General features: G+C 40.2%; 1 protein-coding gene and 1 pseudogene across 1 annotated transcript; both read right to left on the reverse strand.

Moving 5' to 3' along the window:
* Positions 1-3,712: 3,712 nt before the first annotated feature.
* LOC103597932 (HLA class II histocompatibility antigen, DP alpha 1 chain-like) lies at positions 3,713-21,927 on the reverse strand. The gene is made up of 5 exons (XM_008581811.1): positions 21,825-21,927; positions 15,165-15,410; positions 14,558-14,839; positions 14,197-14,347; positions 3,713-3,829 (listed from the first exon to the last, which is right to left on the reverse strand). Exons 1-5 carry the CDS (start codon positions 21,904-21,906, stop codon positions 3,826-3,828), a joined length of 765 nt encoding a protein of 254 aa, XP_008580033.1. The 5' UTR covers positions 21,907-21,927; the 3' UTR covers positions 3,713-3,825.
* On the reverse strand, positions 4,850-6,546 carry LOC103597931 (annotated as a pseudogene).
* Positions 21,928-22,157: the final 230 nt, after the last annotated feature.

Genomic DNA, 22,157 nt, shown 5'->3' on the forward strand with positions numbered 1-22,157 from the left:
CCCGCACCTCGCTGAGCGGGAACCGGTCTGCATGTGGGATCCGAACCCTCGGGCGGGAGCGCCGCCGCGCTTCCCAAGCGGCACACTTATCCAGTGCGCCACCGGGCCGGCCCTTATAATATTTTGATAAAAACTTTTGTGTTTATGTTTGTGAAGGATATGGGTCTATAGTTTTCTTGTATTTCTTTAACTGTTTTGTATTGATATGCTGGATTTATAAATTATTGTGATGTCTCCTCTTCTCCTCTTGTGAAAGATTTTGTGATAAACTGGTATTATTTCTTCATCAAATGTATGACAGAATTAAGCAGTGAGGCCATCTGGCCTAGGATATTTTTTGTGAGAAGGTTTTTTAAATTACAAACTCAATTTCTTTAACTGATTCAGGTTTATTCTTGAGTAGGTTTTGATAATTTGAATATTTCAAGAAATGTTTCTATTTCATGTTGTTAAAAGAAAAACTTTGGACAAGTTAAATTTAGCAGAGTTTATTTGAGCAAAGCACAATTCATGAATCAGGTAACCCTCAGAACCAAAGAGAGGGCCATCCAGCAATGTGGCCAGGCAGTATTTATAGAAAGAAAAAGGAAATTGATTGGTTACAGTTTGGTGTTTGCCTTATTTGGGCATGATGTGATGAGTCATTTGCCTTATGTGGACATGGTATGATCAGTCAGCAACCTGTGGCTGGCTGAAGCTCAGCTGAATTATTGCTATTGGTTACAAGAATATACTCTTAAGTTAGATTGCAGTTTATTTACATACTAAGTCGGGTTGCAGTTTGTTCCAAGGGACTCAAGATATGGAGGCAGTTTTAGGACAAAGCTAATTTAATAATGTAAATTGTCAAATTTATTGGCATTTTTATAATATTCCCTTATGATCTGTTTAATGTCTGTATGATCTGTTGTGATGTACCCACTTTCATTCCTTATATTGGTGTTTTGAGTATTTTCTCTTTTTCTTGATACAGCTAGCTAGGGGTTTATCAATGTATTGAGCTTTTAAACAACCAGCATTTGATTTTGTTGATTTTCTCTATCGCTTGTTCATTTTTTAATTGCATTTATTTCTGCTCTTACTATTAATCTTGGGGTAATTTGCTCTTCTTTTTAACATTAGAGCTTAGATCATTGATTTTAGAGTTTTTCTCTTTCCCAGTTATGTAAAGTTATAAATTATCCTCTAATTAATCTATTACACAAATTTTGATACAGTGTTTTTATATTCATTCAGTTCAAAATATTTTCTAATATTCTTTCTGACTCTTCTTTAAGCCAGACTCTATTTAGAAGAGTGATTTTCAATTTCCAAATATTTGGGATCTCCCACATATTTTTCTGTTAATGGGTTTCCAGTTTAATCCTGTTGTGGTCAAAGAATGTATTCTGTATGATTTCAACCCTTCTAGGTTTACTGATACTTGCTTACAACTCAGTGTAGGCCCATCATGAGGAAAGTTCTATGTGCTTTTGAAAACAGTGTGTATTCTGCAGCTATTGGGTAGAGTATTCTATAAATGTCAATTACATCATCTTTGTTGGTTGATATTAAAATCTTCCATACTCTTACTAATTTTTTGTGTAACTGTTTTATTGTTTACTGAGAGAATAGTACTTGAATATTAAAATATAACTGTGGATTTGTCTATTTCTGCTTTTGGTTTTTATCATTTTTTGTGGCATGTGCTTTGAGACTTTTATATTAGATGGATACACATTTAGGACTATTATATGTTCTAAATGAATTGGTCCTTTTATTATTATGAACTATACCTTTTTATCTTTAGTGATATTTCTTATTCTAATGTTCTATATTTCTGATATTACTATAGCCACCAATATTCCCATGCTTAGCATTATTCCTTTTATTTATTGATTGATTTTTACTTTTTAACCTATCTTTTTCTTCATATTTAATGTGGGTATCATGCAGACAGCATATAGTTGGCCTATATGATTTTTGTGCATTTTGAAAATATTTGTCTTTTAATTAGAGTGGTTAGACCATGTGCATTCAATTCAATTATTAATATGGTTGTACTTAACTCTACCATCTTACAATTTGTTTTCTCTGTTTGTCCCATCAGGTTTTCCCTTTTTTTGCTTCTTTACTTTGGATTAATAATGCTACTATTCCACTTTATCCTCTTTGTTAACATTAACTATACCATTTTTTAGTAGTTTCTGTGATGTTTAAAATATTCATCTTTAGGGCTGGCCAGTTAGCTCACTTGGTTAGAGCATGCTGCTAAAAACACTAACGTCAAGGGCTCAGATTCCCATACCAGCCAGCTGCTAAAAAACAAATAATGATGATAATAATAATAATAGGTAAATAAATAAAATATTTGTCTTTACCTTAATGCATCCCACCTTCAAATAATAATATACCACTTCACATATAAAAGAACCTTACGACACTATGCTTCCATTTTGTGCTCCTATTCTTTATGCTGTTGTTGTCATACATTTTACTCTTAGATATGTTATAAACTCTAAAAAACACTATTATAATTTTTACTTTAAACAATTATCTATTTTATAAGTTTTAAAACAAGACAAAACAAAAAAAGAAGCTTTTATATTTATCTGCATTTTTACCATCTCATGCTCTTTTCTTTTTAACATTTAGACAAGACTCATAAAGAAACAAAACCTTTGCTAAAATAGAATACTTTTCTTTGTGATCAGCACTGTTCTCAAACCTTTCATTGAAAGCTCTGCAAATGATCGTTTAAGCTCTCCCACATAAGATGACTGTGGTAGGTGTAAATTGAAACAGATGAGGGCAGTGTTTTATTTTCTCTCTTGGCTCTTAGTTTATCATGTGAAAAATATACTCCACTGGAAATCGCTATACTTATGGTATAAGTATTCAACATATTCAATAAATTATTTGAGATATTCCACACTTTATTATAAAATAGGCTTTGTGTTAAATAATTTTGCCCAATTGTAGATTAATCTAAGTGTTCCAAGCACGTTAAGGCAGGCTAGGTTAAGGATGATGTTCAGTAGTTTAGGTGTATTAAATGTATTTTTGACTTAACGATATTTTCAACTTACAATGAGTTTATCAGGATGTAACCCCATTGTAAGTTGAGAAGCACCTGTACTTACAATCCAGCCTAGGGAAGGAAGCTCAGGGGTTATTGATGGAATCCAGATCTGCCTGAAAGCTTGATCCAGAGAGACCAAATCTCTTCCCTCAGAGACTCTAATCACAGCAGTTTTCAAACTACATCCAGCCAAAGTTTAATCCAAGTAGAATTTTCCCCAATATCCTCTCCCTGCCCCACCCTATCCTGTAATTAAGGAAAAACCCAGGCTGAATTAATATTCTCAAACCCTTCCATCCAAGTGGGGTCAGAACCATCAGTAATTACATCCACAGCCAAGCTTAAAATCACACCTTCATAAAATATTAGTCATAAGTGACCTGGTCCAAGACTTTCAGCAGGAAGAACTTGAGTCTCCGAGCTCTGAAATACTGAAGAATTTATTGGTCTCAGGATATTCTCAGGAAGGGGGCAGTGAAGGGTTCTTCAAAGGATACCAGAGGATGAGAAGCCAAGTGAAGGGATAATCCCCATACCACTGCTACAAGAATATCAACATTTATTCATTATCTTCTATTTGTCAGGAACTTTATACTAAGGAATGAGTGTTTAATGTCACAAATAAAGACAGAACTTGAAGGGACAGAAATTAAGTCAGTCATTGGGGTAGAGAGCACAGGAACTGAGAAGGGAAGCTGAGACTGGAGTTGTAGGGCAACTGGAATTCAGATCTCTCCTAAGTCCTCTTCTTTTCAGAAATCTTGTCACCTGCAGCAAGATACACACGGTTACTGTCACCACTGGGTTCAGGGCTCTGAGCTCACATCCACCTTTCCTACCCCTATTATACCTGATCCCCCCTTTCTCTGCCCTGTTCAGGTCCCAGGGAAAAGGTGATTATCCCTGCGCATCCCCTGGTCCTCCGCAGAGTACAGGAGTGCCCTAAAGTGATCAAATTTTACCCCCAACCCCTAGTTGACTTTTGGGGCATTCCACAAGTTTCAAGTCTCCAAATTATCCTGAGAAAAGGAAGGACCACATTACTAAGGCCAGATAAGAAGCTCAACTCTGGAATGATAGTGATGAAGGAAAGATAATTGCTCACATTGTGCAAAACTGCTCTTTGAAAGGATTCCAAAACCAACACATATTTTCTTATACTGCCTCTACTGAACATCTGACACTACTCAGTACTTCTTCCTCAAATTCTTTACTTCCTTGGCTTTTGTGATAACATATCATCCTCATTCTTCTGCTTCTCTACTTTTTCTCAGTTTTCTTTGAGTATTTCACTTTTGATATTTTGTTAATCATGCATTTTTGCAATAATTTTGATTTTTAAGATATTTTATTAAAATGTGATTCATTTTGATTACTAGATTTTTAGTACCCCCTCACCTCACCCTAGTCCCAGCCCTGCTTTCCATATTTCCTCTTAACACCTGGCATTCTCTAGTCTCTTCCTTCTCTTCTTCTCATTCTAAACAATCTCTTGAGACCACCTCATTCTCTCCCACACCTTCAACAACGACCTACATATACATGGATTACTGCCAAAGACATCTCCAACCTAGGCCTCTTCATTAGCTTCATGCATCCATTTCCAACTTCTTTTTTTTTATATATATATAATAAAAGGTTTTAATATATTACATTTGTTTCTACAAAAACGGACTATAAATATATGTGCCATAGCATGTTTTATAGTCATTGTTCTCAGCATCTCACACTATGGTACCAAACAAAAAATACATTTGCTTTTTTAAGAAAGGAAAGAACAAGGGCAAAAACCAGCAGAAATAGCTTCATATGTTAAAAGTCTAAATAATACAATAGATATTGTTATAACTTTGACTATAAAGTAATTTTGAAATCTGGCTAACAATTATTCAGAGAGTGAACAAATCAAATCAGGTTCACTGGAGTGTAGATGCCAAATAACTAAAATACTGACAGGTTGGGGGTGAGAGTGGTTGGGTGTGGGAAGAGGAACAAAAGAGTATAATCCTTCTCGAGGCTTTGACACCACAGCTTGACATTGAACCTGCTGCATTCAGTCTCAGACATATCACATCAGGACAGATATGTGGGTATTCATCCAGAAGAAACCAGAAGCTGGTTTGTACAGTCAAAACTCTTCGAAACGACAGGGAGGCTCAGGCTGAATGTCCTTTCTTTGTAGTGTTCTGAATAAAGGATCCGCCTGGGAGACAAGGAACCAGAGCTGCATCATTTCCTTCCTGGGCCTTGGCCAGGAGACACGTAAGGGTCCAGAAGGAACTCTCATTAGGAGTCGGAAACTGCACAAGGAACTCTCCTTTAGCCCAACTGCGAAGAGCACGCAAGCTTCTAAAACCAGAAACTTCATCCGCAGCCTTCACATTTCCTAACAGACCACATGCCCACCTCCACAATGCACTTGCAGGCTCCAGTGCTCTCTCAAAGCAAGCTAACACCTTGCTTTCTATCAATCCAAATGCCACACTTAAAACTTGGCTCAGGACCCATATCCTAAACAAAGCCTCTTGGAGTCAGCCCTACAAATCTTTCCCATCTTCAACACCTAAAGCACTTATATTGCCTGGTTTATCTCTTAGTTTCACAGAGGTGTCAACTCCCCAGTTACTGCTACTTCTTTGAGCATGAAGCCATTTCTTGCACGGCTGTTATTCTAACCAATGGTAAGACCCATGATGGGGGCATTATAAATGCTTTTTAAATGAATGAGAAAGAGAATAAGGTCAGCACTGGGAGAAGACAAACACATTCTTGGGTCACAAGCATCTTCTCAAGAAATGCCTAAAGGACTAGCTCCCTGCAGTCCGAGGTTCTTTTTTTGAAATGAAAATCAAATGTGGCTACTTCCTGGTGGTGGAAAGAACAACACTTGAAAATCTGAGCAGCACCTCTCATGTGATTTCCAGGAATGGTGGGCATGGGTACCTCCTTTTAAACAGGAGGAGAGCTCAGTGTGGTCCCAGAGTCAGGCTGGAGAACCTGAGCCATGCTGCCAGCTTGTGCTCCAATCTCCACCAGCTTTAAAAGTTCTGCCTCCTCGCTGGAGTACACAGTGGTGTCCGTGTCATCGGAGTGATACCCAGACTGGTAGCCACTCGTCTGGTTTGAGCCTTCAGAAGCCACTGACTCCCTGCTTTTGCAGGGCATCATTCCACTAAAAGGTGGAGCTAACTTGGTTCTGTCTTCCAAAGTTTTCAGCTCTTCTGAAGCAAGAACCATACCACTGTCCGTCTGGTTGTCATCTGGGATTACTTTTACTTCTGGTTCTTCCAGTGGGATATCTTCAAATGTTTTTACACTCACAGGCCGGCTCTTTTGCTTACTGTTCTGCAGATACTGACTGATTCCTGCTGTGTTGTCATAATGGAATTTGGGGTCACACACTTCCTCTTCTTCCATACAGGAAACAGGTGAGGTAGGCAGAGACAGTCCAGAATCCTCTTCCATGCTCAAAGTCTCTGATATCGGAAGAACAATGCAGTCTTTGCCATCCTTTAAATGTCTGGAAGTTTTACCAATAAAAACAGATCTGACTCATTGTCACCTCCCCCTTCCCCTGCTGTTCGCCATTTCCAACTTCTTACTGAACTTCCCACTTAATTGTCTCACAAACACCTCCCCAAAAACCAATCTCTTTATTATTCCCCCAAACGCATCTCTGCTCTGTTTACCATCTCAGTAAATTGCACCACAATTCAATCTGTCACCCAGGACAGGAAACTTTATCCAGTCAGTGAACAGTTCTGTAGATTTTTAACTCTGATTATCTATCAAATCTGTCTTCTCCTTTATATACAATCTGTTATTAGTGTAATCTGTATCTTATTATTTTCCAACTGTCCTAGCCTTTATACTAGCAAGAGTTATCGTTTTGCATGTAAATCTGATCATGTCTGATCAAAATCTTAACAGTTATAGAGTAGGTTTCTGGCCACGCTGTCAAACTCCAATCCCAAATCCACCAGTTACTAAATCTGTAATCTTATATAAGTTAAGTTTTAAAATGTGTCTCCTGGGCCGGCCCGGTGGCGCACTGGATAGTGCGCCACTTGGGAGCACAGCGGCGCTCCCTCTGAGGGTTCGGATCCCATGTGGAGACCGGTTCCCGCTCACTGGCTGAGCGCGGTGCGGGCGCAACACCAAGGGTTGCGATCCCGTTGCCGGTCCCTGGTACGGGCGCGACACCGAGGGTTGCGATCCCGTTACCGGTCAGTAAAAAAGACAAAAAAGGAAAAAAATAATAATAACAAAACAAAATAAAATGTGTCTCCTCCTTGTAAGCCAGGAATAATAGTAGTGCCTGTTCAAAAGGATTGTTGAGAGGATTAAATGACATTATGTATCTACAGAACTTGGTATTATTCCTGGTGTACAGTAAGAGCTCAATAAATGTTGGCAATTATCATGTCATTCTCCCACCTAAAATCCTTTGGTAGCTTTACAGTTGCTGTCACCATAAAATTCAATGCAAAGCATGCCTGGCACATAGGTCCTTAAGAGAGTTTCTCTGCCTCACTCTCCAGCCTTCTGTCGTGTCCCAACATGCATGCACTTAGCAGCCATGATGAACTCCTGAATGGAACATGTTCTTTGGAACTGCTATTTCTTTCTATATGTTTTTACTTCCACTTAGATGCATCTTCTTTTTCCTGAATATATTTATTCATCAAGATGTATGCATTTACTCTTCCTAGAGGCATTTTTTTTTTAACTTCGCCCAAGCTCTATTGGTTGTACCTTCCCCATGATACTACATCTCCAATTTTTATAACATTAGTCATACTCTGTTATAATAATTGTTTTATGTCTTTGTACTCCCTGGCCACAGAAAATGTTTGTCATTATGTAATCTGTACCAACAAAGAAACTTAGACAAAGCAGGTGTACAAAACATATATATTAGATTGATTAATAATATGCTCGGTAATTCAACAGACATTTATTGAGGAACTACTTACTATATACCAAAATACGTGTTAAGCTTTACAGGTGCAAAATCATGAAGAAAGGGTTTCTGATTCACAACAAGATTGCAAACAAGCAAGAATTACTGGTTTCCTCCTCTCACAATTCTCCATGGAAAAATTATAAAAAGCCAAAGGAATTCTGGATCTAAAGAACTAACATAAAGACAGGAAATATCTAGATAGGTCATAGGCCATTATGAACTAGTGTGCATGAGGCAGGGATCATGCAGTAGTTATATGAGGCAGGAAGAGGTGGGGGAAGGAGCCTGGTCCGGCCTGTGACTAGAAGAAGCAGCAATGGTAAGACTTATTAGTAAAGAGCATTTAAATAATACTCTTGCCTCATTTCCATATAGCTTTGCAAGAATCATTGCCTGTCTCAGTGCCTCTGTGATTTAGAAATCAGTGGCACATGAAGCCTTGTGGTTTGGTAGTATAATTAAAAGATAGAAATAAAGCCCTGATGGAGAGTGACATCAGCGAGATGGCAGAATAGGAAGCCCCAGCCCTCATTTCCCCACAGAAACACTGATTCAATAATAATGTACGGAGGGCCGGCCCAGTGGCGCACTGGAGAGTGCGCTGCTTGGGAGCGCGGTAGCGCTCCCGCCGAGGGTTCGGATCCCATGTGGAGACCGGTTCCCGCTCACTGGCTGAGTGCGGTGCGGGCGCAACACCGAGGGTTGCGATCCCGTTACTGGTCAGTAAAAAAGACAAAAAGGAAAAAGAAATTAAAAATAAAAATAATAATAATGTACGGAATAAAATACCTTTATGAAAAGTCCAGAATCCAGCTAAGAAGTTTCAGTACTCCAGACAAGCACAAAACAGAGAACATTGCAGTGAAACAGATCAGAAGAACAATCTTAATTTACCGACATTGGCTCCTCCCCCAAGCCAGCTCAGCTCAGCACTGACAGGGATCACCTTGGCCCATAACATCTCCCCTGGGGGAAAGAGAGAGTGGAGCATGCACTCAACATCTAGGCCCTTCAGTGCAGTGCCCGAAGACCCAGATTCTATCTCACCTAACACAGAGTACTGACAGGCATAGTTTGGATGCCTGGGAGAAGATAAGAATGAAGAAAAATGGGTAGGCAAGTTGCTGAAGCCAGCATGGCCCTGCAAGGTTGGGAGAAAGCACACATCCTGTGACTTCTCTCCCAGGAGGGAGGAGAGAAGTAGAGTGTGTCTCAAACACCAGCCTTTTAGTTTGTTGCATGAGGTGCTGGTTTCTGTCTCATCTCACACTGAATGCTGATGGAAGTGGCCTAGTTTGCGTGTGTTGGGGCCATTAAGAACAAGAAAAAGGGGAAGGAGGCTTTCTGTAGCTGTCAAAACTCTGAAAGATTGAGAGAAAACACAGAGCCTGAGGTCTCTCTCCCAAGAAGCAGTAACAGGAGTAAAGCCTACCTCCAACCACCTAGACTTTTCTATATCTGCCTGATGGACCAGTTTCTGTCTCACCTTACCCAGAGTGCTGACAAAATGGCAAAGTATGGTGTGAGCAGCTAAGAGAAAGGAAAATGAGTGAGGAGCCAACTCTATGAGATTGAGAAATTATAAAAAAAAGAAACAAACAGAAAATCTGGAGCAGAATTCAAGGCTTCTCACAGGGAAGGGAGGAGAAGAGTGGAACATGCCTGTGATACTGTAGTCAGACACCAGAGGGAGCAAAAGATTATGGGTTCCTGAGAAAAAAGAAACCAGTTATCCCTCTAATTAAGATTCTACATGTACAAGCCCAGAGAAGACACATACATAAAAAAAATTTTTTTGAGAGACTTCCAGAATATCTATCTGGTCTGACCCATAAAGGTCTTTCCCTTATGAAGCTAGTCCATAAAGACTGAGAGAGGTGGCTATTTCTCCAAATGCACTAACACCAACACAAATCTACATGGAACACAAAGAATCAGGAAAGCATGAACCTCCAGTAACCACCCCTAAAGAAATGCAGATCTCTGAATTGCCTGAAAAAGAATTCAAAATAATCATTTTAAAGAAGTGCAATGAGTTACAAGAGAAAACAGACAGACAACTAAATAACATCAGAAAAATGATACATGAATAAATGAAAATATCAACAAAGATATAGAAATTATAAAAAAAGAACCAAACAGAAAATCTGGAGCTGAATAATACAATAACTGAACTGAAAAATTCACTATAGGGATTCAACAGAAGACTTAATTATGCAGAAGAAAGAATCAGCAAATTCAAAGACAGGTCATTTGAAATTATCCAGAGGATCAAAAAGAAATATGAATGAAAAAGAGTGAAGAAAGACTATGGAACATATAGGACACAATCTAGTGAACAAATGAGGGTTGCAAAAGGAGAAGAGAAAAAAGTAAATAAAACTTATTTTAAAGAAACAAGTGAAAACATCACAAATCTAAGGAAATAAACATCTAAACTCTGTGGGAAGGCCAAAGGATCCCATATTGGATGATCTCAAAGAAGTCTACATTGAGACACATTACAATCAAGTCAAAAACAAAGAAAAATTTGAAAGGCACAAGAGAAAAGCAACTCATCAGGTACAAGTGTTCTGCCGTAAAACTATTAGTGAATTTCTCAGTAGGAACCCAACAAGCCAGAGAGGGATAATATGTGGGGTAGTGAAAAAGTTCATAGAAAATGCATATTATGAAAAAAATATGCATGGATTTTACATTTTTTTTTGCACCAAAATAAACTCATACTAACTTGTTGTAACATGTCTGAACAGGTCCTAGCTTGAGGCACTAAGAAGAATATGACATCAGTTTGAAAAGAATCTCTACCAGAGCAACATGAATTCAGCTAAAATTGAAGCAAGAACAAACATCAAATTTATGGTGTAGCTTGGGTGGAAGAATGATGAAATCATTGATACTTTACAAAAAGCTTATGGGGACAAGCCCCTAAAGAAATCAGAAATTTACAAATGCATAATTTATTTTAAGAATGGATGAGACAATGATGAAGATACAGCCTGAAGCAGAAGGCCATCCATATCAATTTGTAAGGAAAAAATTAATCTTGCTTCTTCCCTAATTAAAGAGAACTAATGATTAGTAACAGAAACACCACAGACATCTCAACTGATTCAGCTTACACATTCTGACTGAAAAACTAGTTGAACAAATTTTCTTCTCAATGAGTACCAAAACTGTGCACCCAAATCACCTAGAGGCAAGAGCAGAGCTTTTGATGGAAACTTTAAATGAGTGGGATCAAGATTTTGAAGCATTTCTCCACAGTAGTGTAATGGGAAATTAAACCAATACAATCCTGACATGGCTTATACCAATACAATCCTGAAGACAAATCACAAAAACAAAAGCATGATGGATTTGATTGCAAAATATTAAGGATTTCTGTTCAATAATGGAAACTGCCTTGGACTGAATGTCCCCCACAAACTTAATTCCCAGTGTGACAGTTGAGGTTGGGAAATCCTATTATGGTATTTGAAAGGTGGGTCCCTGAAGAGGTGATTGGATTGTGAGGACCCTGCCATAGTGAACGGTTTAATGATTGTCATGGGCATGGTTCTGAAGGTTTTAAAAGGAGAATATATGAAGAACTATCACTCTCTGCTCCACCACTCTGCCATGTGAGACACTTGCTTTACTGCCAAGGAAGACCCTCACCAGATGTGTTCCCTGCACTTTGGACTTCCAAGCCTCTAAAACTGTAAGCAATAAATATTGTTTCCTTATAAATTACTGAGTTCCAGGTATTTTGTTTTAAGCAACAGAAACAGTCTAATACAGAAACCAAGAAGGAAGTTGCCAGAAGTCAGATCGTGAGAAAACATTTGCGATGCCTAAAACTGACAAGGGACTACTAGCAAGAATGTACAAGGATCTCCTGCAAATCAGTAAGAAAAAGGTAGGAGTCCACAGTACAAAAATGGACAAAGGACATTACTATGGGTCAAATGTGTCCCCCAAAAGTTCATGTGTTAGAAATTTGACTCCCACTGTAAGTGTTAAAAGGTTGAGAAATCTGATTATGATATTTGAAAGGTGGGGGGGGCCTTTGAGAGGTGTTTGAATCATGAGGACTGTGCCCTTGTGAATGGATTAATCCATTCATAGAGTAATGTTATCATGAGTGTGGACTGGTAGCTTTCTAAGGAACACATAAGAGAGCTCTTGCTACTCTCACCTCATGTGATACTTGTATCACCACAGGACCCTGTAGGGAGTTTCCACCCATAATAAGGCCCTCACCAGATGTGTTCCCTGGAACTTGGACTTTCCAGCCTCCAAACTGTAAGAAACAAATTTCATTTCTTTGTAAATTACCCTGTTTCAGGTATTCTGTTAGAAGCTAAAAACTAACTAATATGGATGTGAAATAGCTATCTACAGAAAAGGGAACCCCAAGTGGCTAAAATGCACAGAAGATAGTCCCAAGTATAAATAATTAAAGAAAAGCAAATTAAAATAGCATCTTCCTTTATGCACATGAAATTGGCAAAATTGAATAATGTCCAGTGTTGGTCTGGATTTAGGAGCTGCAGAAAATTTCTGGTACCACTAAAGGAAATACAGATAACTGCAGCCATTCTGGTGAGCACTTGGTAAAATTAAGGAGTTGTATCCCCAATGACCCTGTCACGCCTTTCCAGGGTGCATACATTTCAGAGATGCAGGTCCATATGAGAATACAAACATTGCTTACAACAATGGAGAACCAAAGATAATCCAGGTATCCCAGGGGGAATACAGATAGGTGGATATACAGAGTATAATACCTTGGAACAGTTGGAAGCAACAGACTAGATGTGTAAAATTTACATATATTTATATTATATTATTTTAATAATACCATTTTGGTTAATTAAAAATACATGTACACTGGGTTACAGCACAGTGTTATAACACCAAGGTCAAGGGTTTGGATCTCCATACTGGCCAGCCACACACACACACAAAAGAAAGTACATACACTGAATAATACTATACGTTATACAAGATACATAAAAAGAAACATTAAATCTATTAGGATGTTTACCTGTGGGGTGGGGGTAAGAGATTAGATATGGGAGTAAGGACTGGGGATAGAAGAGAAAATAAGTAAATCAAGAGAGGAAACTTGGAGGTACTGATGATGATAATATGCATAAACTGAGTAGTATAGTTGACTTAACCCTTTGCCCCTGAGGTCCAGCATGAATAATAATAATAGTAATGAATTCGATGTGGTCATCAACAAGGAAAGATCACTATCTAATGGGAAGAGAATTACAGAATTATAAAAATAGATAAATATACAAAACACTATAAATGTTAAGATAAATAGAAAACTATAGAATCCCAGAAAGGGCATTTTTGTGTGAGCTTTGCCATTCAGTGAGCCTACCTAGAGATAACAAACAGTTTATTAGGCACCTGTCCCACTGTGTTGTAATTACATACAGAAGCATGGATCTGGCTCCACTACTAGACTACAGGCTCTTGGGGAGTTTGGACTTGGTCTTCGTCTTCATAAAATAAGAGTACAGGACAGTGTTAAGCAAACAATCTTGGATCCAGACTGCCTGGGTTTGAACGCTGGCTCCACTACTTCCTAGCTGTGTGACCTTGGTCAAGTTGCTTGATGTCTCTGTGTATATAAGACATAAGTATCTCTCATGTGTAAAATGGTTACAATAATGGTACTTGGGCCGGCCCGGTGGCGCACTGGAGAGTGCGCCGCTTGGAAGTGCGGCGGCGCTCCCGCCGAGGGTTTGGATACCATGTGGTGACCGGTTCCTGCTCACTGGCTGAGCGTGGCACGGGCGCAACACTGAGGGTTGCGATCCTGTTGCCGGTCCCTGGTACGGGTGCGACACCAAGGGTTGCGATCCCGTTACCAGCCAGTAAAAAAGACAAAAAAAGAAAAAATAATAATAATAATGGTACTACCTCATAGAGCATTTGTGAGGATAAAATGAGTTAATAAATGTAAATAGTCAGATCAGAATAATGCCGGGGAATATCAAGTACTCAATAAATTATCAGTGTTGTTGTTGTTATGCAACTTCATGATTTTAACCCACTGAGAAATCAATGTAAGTTTTCCCATCTCTCCTTATACACTACAGATCCCAGGATCCCTCCTCTTTTCCTCTGACCACATCCTAAGACCCCCATCTCCACAGTAACTCACAGGTGTCCCCGGGCCCAGGGGTCGTGACCGGAACAGAGAGCCTTTATGATGATGATGGTGCCAGCAACGATGCCCACCAGACCCACCAGCAGGCCCAGAGCACAGACCACAGTCTTCATCATCTCAGGCACCTGGATCAGCTCCTCGGCCTCTGGGGGGAATTAAGAGATGCGTCAGCAGGTGCAGTGTGGGGTGGGCTGGCCTACAATGTGTGGCGGTTGAAGGTTACAGACCATTTGATGGCAGGTTAGGAGAGGAGAGGACTGGGATCTGGCAAGTGGGGAAAGCTGGTGCATAAGGCACGAGGTCCAGGGAGGAAGCAGTGCCAGGGAGATTACAGAGAGGAAAATAGGCTCCATACCCCAGTGCTTGAGGAACGGCTCGTCCAGGCCCCAGTGCTCCACTTTGCAGTCATAGACGTCCTCAGCTGAGGGCACGAAGGTCAGGTAGAGGAACTTGCGGAAGCTATAATCTGTTCTGGGCAGGAAGAGGCTCTCAGCAACACCTTCAGTGACCGGCTGCCCATTACGCAGCCACGTGACATTGAGCACCGGTGGGAAGAACTTGTCAATGTGGCAGATGAGTGTGTTGGGCTGGCCCAGCTCCACAGGCTCCTTGGGAAACACAGTCACCTCGGGAGGCTCTGGGAGGAGACAGGACCTGGTGAGTCCCCTGTTCTGGAATGAATCAAAAAGGCTCCACCTTTGGGGTGTCACCTAGCTCAGGCTCAGACTTTATGGTAACTCTGGGGTCCTGAATCAGAGCCAGGAGTCTCAGTGCACTGATCCCAACCTTTCTCTTGAGTGAGAAGGAAAGATACAAGCCCTCAGCTTTACTGGAATAAGCCCATGGCCACTCTGGGAAAGAGGGTCACTCAGCAGTGGGCTCTGGTCATTCTAAGTGGTCAGAGGGGCCCTCCCATCCCTTCCCAGTTGGGCTTCAGAGGAAGAAGCAAAGATAGGCAGTACCATTGGTGGCCTGGGTGTGGTTGGAACGCTGGATCAGTACATTCAAGTTGTTATTCAATATAGCGATGTTGGCCAGCCCACTCTGAGCCTCAAAGGCAAAGGCTCGGCCAAACTCCGGCAGATGCCAGACGGTCTCTCTCTTGTCCAGATCTACGTAGAACTGCTCATCCTCATCGAACTCAAACATATACTCCCCTGATGGTCTATGCGTCTGTACAAACATGGCAAAAGTTGATACATGTTCCACTGCATAAAGTAGAGAAAATTGTGACAAAATTTAACTATGAATATGTAAAATATGTAAGTGGAGGAGGCTAGAGAATGAATAACAATTTATTAATATAAAAAGGCAGAAGGAAAGAGATCAAAGGAAGGACATATGGGTAAGAAGGAGTAACACTAAAAAGGACATAATGCAGAGCAGATGAGAGCAGTTATCAAAAGAAATGAGGGAGGAACAATATGAGAAAAGCATCATTGAGAAGTCAGGGTGCTTCCTAGTCTTTGAAAGTCATTCTGTAGCTACAGAAATAGTAATAACAAGTAGCATTTGTTGAGCACTTACTATGTACCAGGCATCATTCTAAATACATATTTCACTCATTTAATTGTCACAACAACCATATGAAGCAACTATGTAACATACTATTTTATAGATAAGGAAATGCAGAGAGGTTAAGTAACTGGCTTAAGGCCACACAGCTATTGGTGGAAGTAATAGAGATATTTTTCTCTCCCCATGAGATCTCAGCTCTTCTAGGACCATAGACATAAAATTGTTTTTAGACTCATGAAGGGAGTGGGGAGAGGGAATTTTATTTTTGTTATTACAGAAAAGAAAGAAAAAAATAGAAAATCAAGAGGGGGAAGAAAATATCCTTTGAATTTTAGTGCTCTTTAAATTCCTTAAATTTCTGTTTTAGTTTATGAACATGAAGCTGCAGAATGTACAGCTTTGTTCATAATATTTTTCATTTTAGGCATATTAAATTCAAAATCATAGTACAGTTATTTTGGCATTGGTTCCAAACTTTCTTTTTATGTTTTTACTTTTGTTTAAATGGAACTACAGGGGCCAGCCCAGTGGCGCACTGGATGGTGCGCCGCTTGGGAAGCACGGCGGCGCTCCCGTCCAAGGGTTCGGATCCCACATACGAACCGGTTCCCGCTCACTGGCTGAGCGGGGCGCGGGAGCAACACCGAGGGTTGCGATCCCGTTGCCGGTCCCCGGTCCGGTGCGGGGGCAACACTGAGGGTTGCGATCCGTTGCCGGACACGGAAAAAAGACAAAAGACAAAAAAATAAAAAATAAAAAAATAAAAAATAAATGGAACTACAAGTTGTTGCTGAGTTTGAAATACCTGTGGGGTTTAATTTTTGTTTCTTAGTCTTTTCTAGATTGTAAAAAGTAGCAAAGACAAGAGAATAAAAGAAACTATCATCATTACATAAAGCAATGAATGTATGAGGGTTTCTGGTTTTAGAAAGACAGATGAATAACAGTGAAAAGGGACTTAAGGGCTTCTCTCATCTAACCTCTTAACTAATGGATTTCTCTGTGTTTGCAGCCATGATATGCGGGGACCCAGTCTGTGTTTGGATGCTTACGGTGAGAAGGAAAATGTTCTTTTACAAGGATACTTAAACTCCTCCTCAACTTAGAGGAATCATCTTCAGAAAAAAAGAGTTAAATTAGAAGACAAAGTCCTCTAAGTGTTATTGAGAACTCATGTTCTCTGCTTCTAGTCAAGATGGCAGAATAGATGGTCCCCAGTGTCACTCTCTCCCACAAATCAACTAATTTACAACTATTAAAAAACAACGACAGTGAAGCTGCAGCCGCTAGAGCTCAAGAGAAGAGGAGGAGAGACCTATGGAGTGCTTGAAGGCAGGAGAAGCCATGATGAGAGAAAGAAAAAACCGCTCCAACCATTTTGAGCCCCGGTCGCTTCCAGGCTGGAGCTGCTGAGCATGCAGAGCAGGAGCTGGCAAAAGCTGCAGCTGTGCCCTTCAGATGAAGTTGCATGTATGTGGCAGGGGAGAAGAGGGCCTTGGTGGCCAGCAATACCACTAATAGGGTTCCCGTGGACCCAAACAGGAGTGAGGAGCCAGAACAACTGAAAAAAAGAAGCCACTCAGAGGCTGGTGAGTCATCACAAGGGACAGGTGTACATCCCATCCCGTGGGAAGTGTTTGCAGCACAGGCAGTGGGGGAGATGGGCCCACGAAGAGAACACTGGGACACAGCAAGGACAGCTGATCTGTCCCCCAATCAGCATAGAACCACTCAGAGGAGACTGGCCAGGAATATAGAATTGCATGGAGTGCAGATTGATGAAAAGACTCACTCCCAGACCAGTGTCTCTACACAACCCAGGTGTATTGGACTTCACTAAACCCAGAAGTCCTATAAAGTCTACCATTAAAACCTGAGCTGCACAAAAAGTCCTCCCCAGGGAATCAATAGCAAAGCAGCAATTTAGCTCAACCACAGAGCTCAAGTACTGGTCCCCACAGGAAGATCCCCCACTTTAGAAGTAAACAAAGGACAACAAATTAGTTCCAGCACAGAGTTTAAGTGGTGGGAACAGCAAATAATCCAACACAGAACTGAGCAAAAACAGAGTACCCACAACCAGAGACAAAGTTTGATATTAGCTAGTAAAGGTCTCATTTCACTAAAGAACACCTATAACACCTAGAAGGACCAGAAGTCCCCTGGGCTACCAAGCCAGAAAGTCGGGACAACCAGGCACACCACCAGCACCACAGGGCCCACCCAGGGGCTGGAGGTATGGAGCCAGGGGCTGGACCCTCCACCTGCAGCCAGGCAACCACCATCGCCTCCACCAACTAGGTAAGGAGCACGCCAAAAACATCACCTCCATGTGGGTGGCCCACCACAGCCACCACAATAACAACGGTTGCAGCAAAAGTAGCTACATGCCACAACCATGGTGCAGATGGTCTGCCAGCCACTGGAGTGCATTGACACAAGGAGAGTCACCAGCAGAGACCAAAGAAAAGAAAAGGATGTCTCTCTCCACAAATCTTATTCCAGAGTGACAGGAGCAGCACCTGCTCTACGATAATATTAGGGAAGCTGAACACACCTCTCAGCATTGGACTGATCATCTAGGCAACAAATCAACAAAATAACCATTACTCTTTCCGAAGGAGAGAAGAAATCTAAGGTAATTAGAGGTGGGAGGGCGGAGGGGGGAGGGAAAGGGGGATGGGAAGAGATCGGAAAAGGGGCATAAAGAATAAGTAGGATTTGTAACAATATATATGCTAGTAATATTGATTTGATCGTGTATGTCAACGTTGAACCCCAAAAATATGTACAATCAATTATGATTCATTAAAAAAATTTTTAAAAAGAGAACTCATGTTCTTGATACATGAATGCAGTTTGTACTTTTATTTGATGCTTTTTTTTTTTTTAATTGTAGTAGCGTGTTTTTTTTGTTTTTTTTTTTTTAATTTTTTATTTTGTCAATATACAATGTATATGATTATTATGGCCCACCACCGACACTTCCCGCCCTCCTCCCTCTCTCCCCTCCCCCCCAAGAATGTCCTTTCCGTTTGTTTGTTGTAACAACTACAAAAAAAAGTATAGTTGTTATATCTTCTTCCCCACCCCACAGCCCCCGGTTTTTTTTTTTTTTTTTTTTTTTTTACATTTTCACAAATACAGGATCCTAAAGATGAGCCAGATATAAGAAAAATTCTTTCACTTGAAATATCATTTTAATTCAGGCCAAAAAAAAGTATTAAAATTCTGCTATATGTTAAAAACTCTTAGACACTAAATACTCAAATAAAATTAAGATATAATTCCTGTCTTTGAGATTCTTACAATTCACTGAACAAGACACACAAGTGAAAAGACACAGTTTGATAAGTGCAGAAACACTGGTATGCACAAGATGCTATCAAATAAAGCATTAGGGAAGGGTTCCTGGAGAACAGATTGCTTGAATTTAGGCGGTCAACAAGGGAAAAGCCATTTCTCACACAGGGATAAGAATTCTGGAAAATGTAGGCCCAATGTGACGTGACATATTTCAGCAGCTACACAGGCTTCAGTATAACTGGAGCCAACTTTGGATTGTGACAGCAGCAGGAGATGAGAAGAAATAGACAGGCAGGGGGTTAGATCATGATAGACCTTACATGCAAAGCTCAGAAGTTTTAAAGCTGTCCTGAAAGTCACGTGGAATTATTAAAGGATTTTAAGCAGGAGAGTGACAGCAGAATTGCAATTTGGAAAGATCACCGTGGCAGTGGTGCACAGCATGAATGGAGGAAGGTTAGTGTAAGAGGCAAGACCAATAGAGCTTGAAAAATGAGCAAAGAGAAAATGGGCATAGAAGCCGAAGGAAGGGAAGAATGAATTTGATTGACATTAAAGAGAGTAGACTCTTCAGGAATTGGTAAGTGATGTGGACAGTAAGGGAGGTGGAAAACTCTCAGATAATTTTCTTATTCTGAGACTGGCCAATGCAATCATCTCTTTTTTTGTCACTTTTCTAAGTTAATTTTTAAATTGATAAATAGAAATTGTATTTACTGGGTACAAAATGTTGTTTTGAAATATGTATACATTGTGGAGAGGCTAAATTAATCTAATTAACATACTTATTACCTCACATAGTTATTTTTTGTGGCGAGATCACTTAAAATCCACTCCCTTAGCAATTTTCAGGAATACAATATATTGTTATCAACTATAGTCACCATGTTGTATGGTACAGCTCTTGAACTTACTCCTATCTAAATAAAATTTTGTGTCCTTTGACTAGCATCTTTCCAACCCAATTCAATCATCTTGATTCCATTAATTAAAAAGGTAATAAAGGAGAACAGTCTGATTGGAAGAAGATATTGAGTTCAGTGTGGAGTTCATTGTATTTAGAGTATCTAAAAGTTATTGGAGGAGAAATGATAAATCAACAGCTGTATATGATGGTTGGTCTCAGGAGAGAGTTTTGGGCCAGAGAACTAAGAGTCATCAGTGGTAAGATCAGATGAGATTTTCCAGGAAGATGCATAAAATAAGAATTGCAGAGATCTGAGGGCACCGCTATGGGGAACATGATAATTAAGAGGCAATTTCAAAAGTGAATATGATCCAGAGAAATAAAGAAAAAAATAAGGACAGAGTAAATTAAAAGAGGATCTAAAAAAAGTTCCAATAAGAAATCAGAAAGTAGATTACAGGGCACATGTTATTAAGAGCTCACATCAGAGAGACATTGGATTTGATCTTATGAAAAGTACCCACTGGCTTTGATCTTCTGAAAAGTGCCTATTGGATTTGATCTATATCCACTTTTCTTATTTGAAAGCACCCACTGGATTTGATCTTATGTAAAGGTTACTGACAGCCAAGATGAGAGTATCCTCAGTGATGTATTGGAGACGTGAGTCGGAAGCTTAGCTACAAGGGTAAGGACACAGAGAATCTCTGGGGTAGGAGATAAAGAAGGCAAGTTGCTTTTTATTTCCTGGTTCATGTTTGTGTTTTTAAGGTAAAGAACACGTTTATATGTTGAGAGAAGGAACCAGTGGGAAGAAAAGCAGTAAGACAGAGCTGAGTTTGTTAGTGATAGCTATCAAGAATCCTAAAAAGCATTTATATATATATGAAGATATGTTCATTATGGTATTTATTATAACAGAATATTGGAAATAACCCAAGTGACCACCACAGGGCAATGGGTACTTATGTTTCTCCCTAGTCTTACCTCCTCTTTGCTTCTACCCAACCCCAGCTATCCCACCATAAACAACTGTCTGGAGCCAGAGTGCATCTCTTATAATATGAATTCTAATCCTTCACATCACTAGATTTTTGGATAATAGCTTCGTGCACGGGCTTGATGCTCCCTCATGTCAGCAGCAGGATAAGGAGCTTTCATCATGATTTACAATCCCTAGCTGAGTGCTGGTCAGGACTCCAAAGTCTAGGCCTCTCAATGCAGTAATAGTCACCTGGGTCACTCAGGACCCAAATCACAAGGTTTACAAAAACATGAAACACCGCTGTCTTGAGAGAAGAAGGCATGTGAACCAACCACAAAGATCCTGAAGGATCCTAGGATCCTGGGAGAGAGAGAAGAATACAGGAGCATTCTAGCACTTTCTCTCCTAGGTTCCACACATCTGTGACCCTCAGAAGCAGCCACACAAAGCAGAGGCTGGAGATCCAGGAGAGATATGCGGAGTGCAGGATCCATACAGGGTTCAGTTAGAAAGTCATCCTGTGGAAAAATCTGGGGAATGCGAAGTGTGATAATCAGAATCAGGTGTGGACTTGAACCTTGTCTCTTTGACTTGTTATGTTACCTTGGAAAATCTATTAATTTTCTTGAGCTTCAGTTTTTTCATCTCTAAAACACGAGTAATAATATCTTCATTGAAGGTTCTTGTCAGATATAGTGGAGAAAGAAACTAAACAGATGTCTAGTAAACTATGGCTGTTATTGCTATGATTATTATTAGAACAAGAGGGAACAAAGGTGAACCTCACACAAGGGAATGAAGAAGACAGAAAAAGGACATGGTGGAAAATGATTCCCTAGATGATTCCCTAAACTCTCTAACTTCTAAAGCCTTCCCCCACTCTCTCGCATCCTCCTGAGCACTCACCCTTAATGGCCCCAGTTCCTTGGAGACTCAGCAGGAAAGTGAAGGACAGGGCTCTCAGGATAACAGCTTTGGTCTGGAACATTCTTCAGGACACAAGTTGTGAAGTCTACAGTTGACAACTGTGACCACAGGAATAGTGATGAGGAACTGGGGCAGGGTGGAAGCAAAGAAGAGTTCTGAAATCATGGGCTCTATCACCTGAAAATGACCAAAAAGGGTAGAGAGGAATCAGCATGGCTAGGCTTAGCTAATGAGAGAAATAATACAGCTGACACTCTTGTTGCCAGGTAAAGAGAATACTGGAAGGGGTTGAGGAGGAGATGGGAGAGTTTT

This window comes from Galeopterus variegatus, unplaced genomic scaffold (assembly GCF_000696425.1).
Source record: "Galeopterus variegatus unplaced genomic scaffold, G_variegatus-3.0.2 Scaffold2472, whole genome shotgun sequence".
Taxonomy (NCBI): Eukaryota; Metazoa; Chordata; class Mammalia; order Dermoptera; family Cynocephalidae; genus Galeopterus; species Galeopterus variegatus.

Coding starts and splice junctions, on each gene's coding strand:
- LOC103597932 (XM_008581811.1), bottom strand. CDS start 21,906: ATGTTCCAGACCAAAGCTGTTATCCTGAGAGCCCTGTCCTTCACTTTC. Junction 14,840..15,164: donor CCACACCCAGGCCACCAATG/GTACTGCCTATC, acceptor GTCTCCTCCCAG/AGCCTCCCGAGGTGACTGTG. Junction 14,348..14,557: donor GCCGTTCCTCAAGCACTGGG/GTATGGAGCCTA, acceptor AATTCCCCCCAG/AGGCCGAGGAGCTGATCCAG.